This window comes from Aegilops tauschii, chromosome 5, assembly GCF_002575655.3.
Source record: "Aegilops tauschii subsp. strangulata cultivar AL8/78 chromosome 5, Aet v6.0, whole genome shotgun sequence".
NCBI lineage: Eukaryota > Viridiplantae > Streptophyta > Magnoliopsida > Poales > Poaceae > Aegilops > Aegilops tauschii.
Window position 1 is genome coordinate 506,643,072 of NC_053039.3, and position 12,514 is coordinate 506,655,585.

General features: G+C 48.2%; 1 protein-coding gene across 1 annotated transcript; it reads left to right on the plus strand.

Moving 5' to 3' along the window:
* Positions 1 to 11,490: 11,490 nt before the first annotated feature.
* LOC109765347 (uncharacterized) lies at positions 11,491 to 12,514 on the plus strand. Its single transcript, XM_020324141.3, has one exon. The coding sequence runs from the start codon at positions 11,674 to 11,676 to the stop codon at positions 12,115 to 12,117; it is 444 nt and encodes a 147-aa protein (XP_020179730.1). The 5' UTR covers positions 11,491 to 11,673; the 3' UTR covers positions 12,118 to 12,514.

Here is a 12,514-nt window from a genome sequence, read left to right on the forward strand (position 1 = left end):
GTAGCAGACTGGCAATGACAATCAAAATATCCACCGGTCTCCTGCTTATTCATGAATTATATGATTCAGAAAGGTGTGACCGTGTGAAACTCGGTGAATTTACTTATTTGTCTCGTGAGAGTTAAATGGTTTAATCATTTAAAATATGTATATTACAAGTGCTCAATGTGAATTGAGAACAAAACCTTGGATTATCATTGTTTCAGATAGTGTTACATGTTGGACAAATGATGAACCATAGTGAAGTAAGTTTCTGCAGTGTCCGTTTCCTTGCTTCTTATTGTTCTTCTGTATTGTACTTCATTATTGTTCATGTGACATGTGCCAGCTATATATTTGACAAACAGAGAAACAACAAGGATGCTATTTGATGTAACGGCGGATATTGTAGATCAATGGATGCACATAGACTTGGCAGGTATAAATGAACCAGTATCTTGCTAAACGTAGGCAACTGCCATATTGTAGGGTTTTCTCTTGCAGTTTCCTTTAAAGAACTTAGACAATTGCCCTCTTTCATGAGTATTTCAGTTATACATCTTACTGATCAGAGATGCCTGCTTTGATTTCAGTATCCCTCCCCACGGGTGCCTTGATTGTGTGACTTTTCCCTCATGGCATGATGCATCAATATGGTGATTTAGCTTATGCCAGATGTTCATGTGCTGACTAAATTAGAAGAACCAACCTGACACTACACTGTTTGTTATAGTACGTTTCTTCTTAACTACCAAACTAACAACTTAGGTCAACATTGTATATCTAAGAGGATTGTATAGGATTAGCTAAAATGGCAATACCGAGTCAGATTCTGTTGTTGGTTGTCGTATTTATGTTCTGTAAATTGGATAGAGTTCTATTTTAAACTCTCAATTCCATATTATATATGGAATTCATTACAACTTTCTACAAGGCATTTAGTAGCATAGCATATTGTTAGCTTGACTGATAGCTTCCATAGTTCCATCACCCAATGTATATTGTCTCTTTTACTTCCCCAGTTCTCCGGAAAAGTATCAACACATTTCCGCAGCAACGCGCGGGGCATCATCTAGTTATCTAAAATCGGGAAACCAACAGAGAGCCACCAAAAATTCTTTTCCCGCCGTCGCAAGTCTCTGTTCTTCCGCGATACCATCTGAAGGCCTTTTCCGGTACTCTAACGAAGGGGGAATCGATCATGGAGGGCTTCTACATCAACATTGTCGTCCTTCCGATGATGCGTGAGTAGTTCACCACAGACCTACGGGTCCATAGCTAATAGCTAGATAGCTTCTTCTCTCTCTTTGATCTTCAATACAATGTTCTCCTTCATGTTCTTGGAGTCCTATTAGATTTAATCTTCTTTTGAGGTGTGTTTGTTGGGATCTGATGAATTATGGGTTTATAATCAGATTATTCATGAGAAATTTTTGAGTCTTTTCTGAATTCTTTTATGCATGATTATGATAGCTTTGTATTTCTCTCCGATCTATCCGTTTGGTTTGGCCAACTAGATCTATTTATCTTGCAATGGGACAGGTGCTTTGTAATGGATTCAATCTTGCGATGCTCTATATCCCAGTGAGATAGTAGGGGACAAGACACGTATTTGTATTGTTGCCATTAAGGAGAAAACGACGGGGTTTATTCATATTGGTTGGATTTACTTTCTCTGCATCATGTCATCTTGCTTAAGGCGTTACTCTATTTTATTAACTTAATAGCCTAGATGCATGCTGGATAGCGGTCGATGGGTGGAGTAATAGTACTAGATGCAGACAGAGTCGGTCTACTTGCCTCGGACGTGATGCATATATACATGAGCATTGCCTTGAATATCATCATAACTATGCGCTTTTCTATCAATTGCCTAACAATAATTATTTATCCACCGCATGCTTTGTGTTCGAGAGAAAGCCTCTAGTGAAAACTATGGCCCCCGGGGTCTACATTTATCATATATATAATCAAAAGTACCTTGCTGCACTTTTTTCTATTTTATTTTATTTTATTTATCTACCACTAAGAGATTTGATCCTTGCAAATAACTACCGAGGGGATTGACAACCCCCTTGATCGCGTTGGGTGCAAGTATTTGCTTTTGTGTGTGCAGGTACTGTTAATGAGGTTCTGTGTAGTTCTCGTACTGGATTGATAACCTTGGTTCTTAAATGAGGGAAATACTTATCATTACTGTAATGCTTCATCCTCTCCTCTTCGAGGAAATCCCTATTGGGAATCGTAGCATAATTTTAAAATTTTCCTACGCTCACCAAGATGCATCTATGGAGTATACCAGCAACGAGGGGAAAGGAGTGCATCTACATACCCTTGTAGATCACGAGCGGAAGGATGACGGAGTCGTACTCGCCGTGATCCAAATCACCGATGACCGAGTGCCGAACGGACGGCACCTCCGCGTTCAACACACGTACGGTGCAGCGACGTCTCCTCCTTCTTGATCCAGCAAGGGGGAAGGAGAGGTTGATGGAGATCCAACAGCACGACGGCGTGGTGGTGGATGTAGCGGGTCTCCGGCAGGGCTTCGCCGAGCTTCTGCGAGAGAGAGAGAGGTGTTGCAGGGGAGGTGGGAGGCGCCCAAGGCTGTTCTTTTATGCCCTCCCTCCCCCCTCCCTTTATATAGGCCCCTGGGGGGTGCGCCGGCCCTGGGAGATGGGATCTCCAAGGGGGGGCGGCGGCCAAAGGGGGGAAGGGGTTGCCTTGCCCCCCAAGGCAAGGGGGAAGCTCCCCCCCTAGGGTTCCCAACCCTAGGCGCATGGGGGGAGGCCCATGGGGGGCGCCCAGCCCACTAGGTGCTGGTTCCCTTCCACTTTCAGCCCATGGGGCCCTCCGGGATAGGTGGCCCCACCCGGTGGTCCCGGTACAATACCGGTAACCCCCGAAACTTTCCCGGTGGCCGAAACTTGACTTCCTATATATAATTCTTCACCTCCGGACCATTCTGGAACCTCTCGTGACGTCCGGGATCTCATCCGGGACTCCGAACAACTTTTGGGTTTCCGCATACACATATCTCTACAACCCTAGCGTCACCGAACCTTAAGTGTGTAGACCCTACGGGTTCGGGAGACATGTAGACATGACCGAGACGCCTCTCCGGTCAATAACCAACAGCGGGATCTGGATACCCATGTTGGCTCCCACATGTTCCACGATGATCTCATCGGATGAACCACGGTGTCGAGGATTTAATCAATCCCGTATGCAATTCCCTTTGTCAATCGGTATGTTATTTGCCCGAGATTCGATCGTCGGTATCCCAATACCTTGTTCAATCTCGTTACCGGCAAGTCTCTTTACTCGTACCGCAATGCATGATCCCGTGACTAACGCCTTAGTCACATTGAGCTCATTATGATGATGCATTACCGAGTGGGCCCAGAGATACCTCTTCGTCACACGGAGTGATAAATCCCAGTCTCGATCCGTGCCAACCCAACAGACACTTTCAGAGATACCCGTAGTGCACCTTTATAGTCACCCAGTTACGTTGTGACGTTTGGCACACCCAAAGCACTCCTACGGTATCCGGGAGTTGCACGATCTCATGGTCTAAGGAAAAGATACTTGACATTGGAAAAGCTCTAGCAAACGAAACTACACGATCTTTTATGCTATGCTTAGGATTGGGTCTTGTCCATCACATCATTCTCCTAATGATGTGATCCCGTTATCAATGACATCCAATGTCCATAGTCAGGAAACCATGACTATCTGTTGATCAACGAGCTAGTCAACTAGAGGTTTACTAGGGACACGTTGTGGTCTATGTATTCACACATGTATTACGATTTCCGGACAATACAATTATAGCATGAATAATAGACAATTACCATGAACAAATAAATATAATAATAACCATTTATTATTGCCTCTAGGGCATATTTCCAACAATCCCAACGCGGCTCACAAGTAGTAGTAAGCCGAGGGACGACAACTGTGACCTAGCTAGCTAACTAAGGACCAGAATATCGTAGGAGTGTCAGATTTTTAGGCTTGGAAAATCAAACTTTTTTCATGGCAAATTATGTTTGCTGAGGGTGGCCAGTTTAATTTGTAAGGGCATTCCGAACGCCGACCCTCAAACTTTCCGCAAACGTCCGGACCACGAAAGCCAGCCAACGCTGTCCTGTATTGTTCCGTGGCGCGGCCCGGGCATGATTTCTTCTGCAAACCGAAGACACATGTGGGGGGCTTTGCAGGAGTCCGGACACGCGAAACGTCGCTCTCTGCCCCCTAGCCCACCCAAAAGGAAGGCGGACTCGCGCTTTTGTAGCATGCCACACTGTTTTTGCGCCAAAATCCCCCACTCTCTTCTTCCATTCCCCGCCGTTGTTCGTCCAATTCCCGCTCTTTCCTCCCACCGTCTCCTTCGTTCCGCCGCCAACGCATGGAACCTATCGGAGATGGAGCCGGCAGAGGTGTCAGAGGATCCAAGCATCACGCTCGCCCGGAAGATCAACTCGGAGACCCGGCAAAATTGTCGCATCAAAGCTCAAGAAGCAGTTGGTCGCCGGTGGGCCTGGTGGTGGCGATGGGCGTGGAGGTCATGGCAGACGAGGTAGTCAGCGCGGTTGTGGTGGACGCCGGCAGTCGGTGTGCCGACAATACAGTCAGCGTCGTGGCCGAAGCCTTAAAGCATCCGTACTACTACGCCGCCAAGCAACTTGGAACCCCCGCCTGTACGGTGCCTTACATCGCTGACGTTAACGCGACACCGCTCTTCTCCGAGTATTCTTCCCCGAGGATCGTCCGGGCGTGGCCGTCGGACGAGGAGCAAATGGGTGCCCGCACGATGTTCATTGCAAGTGCCCAGAGCGGGGGAGCCGGCGTACGACACGGACAGGGAGATGGTCGACGTCATCCACGACGGAGGTGAGGGAGGAGAAGGGGGCTATGAGGACGGGCAAGTGAAAGACTCGGATCCCACCCAGTCCGGCAACTACCAGCAGCAGTAGTCCTACACCCAGACCGGTGATGGCACACAACAACAACATCATTGGGCCGCTGGAGAGCAGCATCCGGAGGGGGGGTGAGGAGGACGGGGACAACGATGATTCGGATGATACAACTGGTGATCGAAGAAGGGTAGAGGAGAAAGCTTCAACATGCGGGAGGATGAGCTATTTTGCCATGCATGGTTGGCCACTAGCCTTGATCCTCTCCACGACATGTAGCAAGAGGGCACAACCTTTTGGAGGAACTTTCACATATGGTTCCATGAACCCAAGCATTTCGCGCCCTACTCTGACGGGGCCATCCGCAGCTGTGAGTGGAAGTCCCTCAACCATAGATGGTACACCATCCAAGAGGCCGTGTCCAAGTATTGCGGGCACTCGAAGCATCTCATCGCACGGTGGCCTAGCGGTGCACAAATCACTGAGCAAGTAAGTTTATCACTAGCCGAATATGCTTTAGTTTTGTTGATCACTAGCTGAACATGTATTGTTTTGTTACTCACTAGACGGATATGCATAGTTTCACTTTATAGCCTACTCGTGCTTGTGTGGTGTACAAGAAGTTGGAGAAGAAGTCCTTCACCGTCATGCATTGTTGGTTGAAGTTGAATGGGAAACCAAAGTGGAACCTTTTCATTGCCAAGACCACTGCCCAAGACAACGAGGAAGAAAACGGCAACTCTACCGACCCAACCCAAGAACCGTCGAAGAAGGTTAGAAGAAATTACGGGGCAAGAAGTGGGAGGAGGAGAGGGCGAAGCTAGAACGTGCGGCGGCCAAGCTGACGGAGAGGTTCGAGGACATCTTGGCGAAGAAGGAGGCATGCGTGAGGTGCTCAGACATCAAGGACGAGAGGAATGCAGAGTGGTTCAAACAATCGATGGAGGCGATGGAGAAGAAGATCAAGCTCGAAGAGAGGAGGACCATGATCGAAGAGAGGAAGGCCATGCTCGAGGAAAAGAGGGTGAAGATCGCCATCAATGCGGAGGACGCCAAGATGTTGACCTTGAATGTCGACTCTTTGGATGCTGACGCTAGAAAGATCGTGCAATCCGCCAGCTACTAGATGTTGCGGCGGTAGAAAGATGAGTTGGCGGCGGCAAACTATGAGGACGTGGCGGAGACAGACGCAGACGCGGAGGCTGCCTACACGGCGGCGACGACGCATTCTTGATCGGGGAGCAGCTTGCTGGGATTGCTGGTCCGCCATGGCAGAAATGCACGGACTGCCGGACAGATGTTCTTTTGGATTCGGGCATGTAAAAACTAAGCATATTTGCCTCTTTTTGGTTGTGATCGGGGTGCGGTCCAGCGTTGTGTGGATCATCGTACATTTGAATTTAAATTTACTAGCGGACATATACAACGGCCTCCCGCATCCGTGTCCACGGACTGCCCCCCCCCCCCTATCCGTGGACGGATGCGGGAGGAAATTTGTGGGTTATCGCTGGAGATGCCATAAGCATGGCAAACTCCGCCTCAGTTTATTTTAATATTTTGCTACAAAATTGTTATGCTCCCAAACTAAATTTGCCATCCCATGGCAACATAAATTGCCATGAAAAACATTTGATTTGCCATGTCTAAAAACCTGACGTCAAATTTTTAGCATGTTTGCTAATTAAGCCTTCAGACAACTATTGTGTTTTCCCCTGGTGCAACCATACCCCTCTCCCCCCCTCCCCCGCGGTAGCGCGATCAAGTAAGTGTATATTTTCTTTTACGAAAAGTAAGTGTATATTTTCAAATACAGGCCTTGCATTATTTTGATGATCTCCAGCCTCTTGCGCTTTCAACCTAAGTACTCCCTCTGTTCCCAAATATAAGTCTTTCTAGAGATTCCAACAAATGACTATATACGGAGCAAAATGAGTGAACCTACACTCTAAATATGTCTACATACGTCCATATGTTGTTGTTCATTTGAAATGTCTAAGAGCATTTCTAGTAGTACCCCTAAACCCTCAAACCCTCAAAAATAACCGCTTTTTTATGGGTTGAGACGAAAAATTCCTAAAGAATAGAACCCCTTAACCCTTAAACCCTCAAAAAAATTTAGAGGCTCAACCCCTATTCTCCTTCCCAGCCTGTAGAAACAGGGGTTGGCCAGCCCAACCCCTCCCCGACCCGGTTCCATCGCCAACGACGCGCGGGAGGGAATTTTCAGCTCCCCCTCCCCGGATCCGGCCACCCTCCCGCCGCGCCGCGCCCCGGCGCTCCATCCCCGGTCGCCCCTCCGCCTCCCCACCCCGCCGCGCACCGCCCCGCCGCCTCCCCGCCCCGCCGTGCGCCCTCCTCCCCGCCCCGGCCGCCCTCCCGCCGGCCGCCCCTCCCGCCTCCCCTGCGCCGCCGCGGCCCAGCCGCCCTCCCGCCTCCCCTCCCGCCCTGACCGGCCGCCCAGGAGCCGGCATCGAGGAGCCGCGCCGCCGCCCTGCCCTCCCGCCGGTCGCCCAGGCCGTCCAAGCCGCGCCGCCGCCCTGCCCTCCCGCCGGCCGCCCTTCCGCCGTCCAAGCCGCGCCCCGGCCGCCCTCCCGCCGGCCGCCTCCGCCGCCTCCTCCGAGGTGAGGTATGTGCTTTTTTTCATTTTGTTTCATTTTCTTTATTGTTTCATTTTTTAGCACTAATTAGTGACTGTCCTTTGCAGATGGAGATGAACAATGAGGAGATTGTCATGGACTCGATGTCCAACTCGTCGGATTGGTCGACATCCGACGATTCCGACATTGATGAGTTGTTGCAAGACGACGACGTCGAGATGATGAGCCTCCTCATCAACGTGCAATCGTTTGAAAACCGCGTGAAGCTGATGGATCAGAGGAGAGGGTCGAAGATGGGGCGAGTCACCATCTACCGGAACCGCGCTCTCGGACACGAGCATTTGATGGAAGACTACTTCGCGGAGGTACCTACATACCCTCCTCGTCTCTTTCGCAGAAGGTACCGAATGCGGCGTAGTTTGTTTGTGAAGATTGTCACCGATTGTGAGGCCGCCTCCTATTACTTTAAACGTCGTAGATCCGCCGCCGGTATCATGGGGTTTAGTGCATATCAAAAGATATCGGCGGCAATGCGGGTACTCGCTTATGGCATACCTGCGGATTATACCGACGAGTATCTTCGCATTGGGCAAGATACAACTACGGAGTCAGTCCGTAGGTTTGCCAAGTTGGTCATCCGGTTGTACGGTGAGCAGTATCTTCGGGCACCAAACGAGGAAGATACAAAGAGATTAATGGAAATGAATGAAAAAAGGGGATGGCCGGGGATGCTTGGTAGTCTTGATTGCATGCATTGGAGGTGGAAAAATTGCCCAAAGGCATGGCACGGAATGTATTGCGGTAAAAGCCGTGATGCTACCATTGTGCTTGAGGCCGTAGCATCTCAGGACACATGGATTTGGCATGCATTCTTTGGGTTGCCGGGAACACTCAATGATATCAATATCCTCAATAGATCTCCTTTGTTCAAAAGATTAATTTCTGGGGATGCTCCAGCTTGCAACTACAAAATCATGGACAATGAGTACTCAATGGGATACTATCTCACCGATGGCATCTATCCCGAATGGGCAACTCTTGTGAAGTCCATCAAGGAGAAAAATGGGGTGCCCTTAACAAGAAAAGAGGCTCATTTCACCAAGGCACAAGAGGCAGCCCGCAAGGATATTGAGAGAGCTTTCGGTGTTTTGCAAGCAAGGTTTGCCATAGTTCGTGGTCCAGCTCGGTTTTGGGACAAAAAAACCTTGGTGAACATCATGAAATGTTGTGTGATTCTACACAACATGATCCTAGAGGATGAGAGAGGGTTAAACCTCCCTTGTTTCTATGACAATGTTGGTACCCGTGTGCAACCGGAAAGAAACCCTTCTCGCATACACGCTTTTCTTCAAGCACATCGTGAGATTGAGGATGCAACCACTCATGGTCGGCTCCGGGATGATCTAGTAGAGCACCACTGGCAGTTGGATGGGCGGCGCATTGGCCCATGATGTATCTTTGTTTTACTTTTCTATGTCCTATTTGATTCGAATAATTAGTGTAATTTGCTCAAACATTGTTGTAATAATTTGAATGATTATTGTTTTATTCGGTGTTGTAATAATAACTAGAATGATTATTGTTTTATGTCAAATGTGATGGAATTTGTGATATGTCATATGATGAAATGTGTGATATATGAAATGACAGTTTTAAAGGTTGGGGTTGAGGCAAAGACTAGAACCCTCAAATCCAACCCTTAAAGCAGTTTAAGGGTTGGGTTTGAGGGTTCTAGTCTTTGCCCCTGTTTTTCAACCCTTAAAAGTGTCAAAAACTAGCACTTCTCAACCCTTAAAACTGCTATAAGGGTTTGAGGGTTTGAGGGTTCTACTAGTAATGCTCTAAAAAGACTTATATTTAGAAACGAGGGAGTAATTGCCGGGGGGTGATTATTGTCTTGGGAGAGGCCGGTAACAAAAAGTTTGTAAAATGACCCTAAGTATAGCAATTTTGTAAGGACCACAATAGCTGACGAATGTTCCCCAGGAGGGGTTGGCATTTGCGAATGTTTTAGATGGCAATTTAATTGTATGGGTTGACAATTTCTTTAGAAACACTTGACATTTTCTAGGCAGAAGATAACTTTTACGAAAAAACCGGCAGGATTTGCCGTCTCTTACCGAGTAAACTTGCCACAAAAAAACGTTCACTTCGCACCCCTCTTTTAGCTAACGTTCGCCGGATAACATCACTATTTTGTAATTGCCATGGGTTAGCCGGCGCCGTCATTGCTGCTCAATCAATGCACTACCACTACTAGTCCTACCGGGCAAGCAATGTGACGGTGCCACCAATCCAAGCCAAGAAAACTAAAGAAGGATACCGGCCGGCCTCTCGGAGTAGTCTGAAAACGACGGACGGCCGGTTTCCATGCAGCGAGGTCGGCTGACTTCTTCGTCCGAAACCTTCCGGTAGTACTACTACTACGTGGTCTTTTCAGGTTTCTATGGACTAGACGTCTCTAGGTGACATTTATAATTGTCGTCTCGTGTGCGTTCTTTGACCTGATCTCGAGCCGCATGCTTCAGCGCGCGGCACCGGCCGGCGGTACGTACGTAGAATAGAACGCACTTAGGCAGTCCGTGGACAAATTAAGGCGGACAGGCGACCATGCATGTTCAAGTCGCAGAAGGTAAGCCGTTGTCACTTTGTCAAAAGGGAGCCGGTCGCCACGACTAGGCCGGACGTCTAATAAAGTTACCTATACCTCGAGGCTTGCCAAGTTAATTTTGGGTCTTCGTCAGCTCTAAGACACGTAGCATTGAGAAACACATTTGTGTGAGTATGCATGCAAATTTTTGATTGGGTCATCCCCGGTGACACACCAATGAACATCCTGCATGTGGCCTCTTCGATTCGCATGAATTTCACAAAGACATGAACAAGGAAAACACAAGAACTAGGTAAGATTGATGCACAAAACAGTTTGATTGTGTAAGCACGTGAATATGCAAAATTGGGTTTTCAATTCGTATGAATAGGAAAACACAAGAATCATAAAAAAGCACGGTCAAAGTAAACTCAAACCATATGCAGAATAAGTTCAAATTAATATTATTCAATGATATATGGTCTTTGTCTCATTCTTTGCGGAGAGGAAGTAAAAAGAGGTTTGAGCATTGAGGGCTCCTTTGATTCAATTGACTTCTAGGATTCTTGGAGGATTCGGATCCTTGGGATTTTTTTTTCTACATAACATGTTTGATTCGCAGGATTGGAAAATTCCAAAAGACTGTTTTGCACCCTATTTTGCATGAAAATTTTCATTCACTCAAATCTCGTTTTACAATTCTTTTTTCGTGGCATGTGGCACTCCCAAGTCCCAATTCCTGTGGCTTGACAATCCTAATGAAATCATGTGGCATGTGGCACCCCCCTAGTCCCAATCCTTGTGGCTGGCCGATCCTATTGAATTCAAGTGGGCATGCTATTTCATTTCTGTGTTTTTTTTCTATTGCTGTGTTTTGAAATTCCTGCAAATCAATGAGCACCTAGTGGATTGCAAAATTCCTTTGTTATGAGAATTTTATGTGATCAATTTCTTTGGATCAAAGGGATTGAATAGTCTCATCATAGAAAAAAATTTCCATTCCTACGATTTTTCTCTACTTTTCCTATGAATCAAAGAGGCCGTAAATCTTGGAACACTTTGAAAGCGCTTGTGCATATGCTGGGAACATGCTTAATTTGCAACTTCAAGTGTCAACTGAGAGGAAAGCAAAGTGGCACCTTGCGAGCCGACCAAAGATCGAACACCTAGTACGTACGTAGCCGAGAAGTCTTTAGGACCGAGCATGTTTGGCCACCTCGATCGAACTAACTGTGAAGGCACGTTGATTATACACTATAATATGAATTAATCGATTAGTCAAAACGAAAACTAAGTAACCACTTCTAACCTACCCTCGCTTTCCACCCACAATGTCAACAGTCATCTGCCGTACTTGACCGACGACTTTTCGCCTTGCACTCACACTCGCGCCCGTCGCATGTCACTTCCTTCAATTCCTCTCATGCCGGCCGGCCAGGCCAGCCAGTATCTCGTCTCGACTCTCTTCTCCCCCACGCTCTATAAAACCTAGCGTCGCCCCGATCCATTGGCACGCCGTACCAAGCACACACAGAGACACAGGCTTCACACAGCTACTAATCAAGCTAAGTAAGCGCGAGCAGCCATGACGGCGATGACTATGGCCGGCGCGTCGTCTCCCTCCAAGAAAAGCGGCCTCCGGGGGCCGCGGCCGCAGCCGCTGAAGGTGGCGTCGGCGCCGCCGTCCTCCAGGCCGTCGACCAAGAAGGCCCACGGTGGCGGTGCGCCGGTGATCGTCTACGAGCACACGCCCAAGGTCGTGCACGCGCGGCCGCACGAGTTCATGACCGTCGTGCAGCGGCTGACCGGCAAGCCGGCGCCGGCTCCGGCGCTGTTCCCTGGCTACGATGTCCCCGGAGCGCCTATGGAGGAGGGAGCTGGAGTAGGAGACCCGCTGCTGCTCACCCTTGGGCACGGGCAGCATCCGCCCATGGCGGCCGGGCAGCTCATGTCCCCCGGCGGCTTCATCTTCTCCCCCAACACCATGCAGTCCATCCAGGAGCTCTGCTCAACCCCTTGTGCTAATTGATCAGCAAAGCAACCATATGCAGTTGATCTGGACATGTTGCTTACTGCAGGTACCAGTCTAGTACGTAGAAGATTACACATATATGCATACTCCTAGTACTATATATGTAAATAGTGCAGTACAAATCAGTTAGCCAGGCAGAGTTCGCGCTGTTCGTGTGAAATTTTCCACGAGGTCGATCGATTGATCGACGGACTGAAATTTCGCACGCACAGCACAGCAGCTTCTTGATACAGTTTTTATACAATTCTTATACAGTTACGCACAACATCTGTACATTTTTTGTTCTTCCACATGGGAGCTTCCTGATACAGAAGCATCATCCTTAGCTTGTGTGTAAGATCCACCGTTCGATTTTCGCTTGAGTATTCTACTAGGGATAAGAAAAATATCCGGA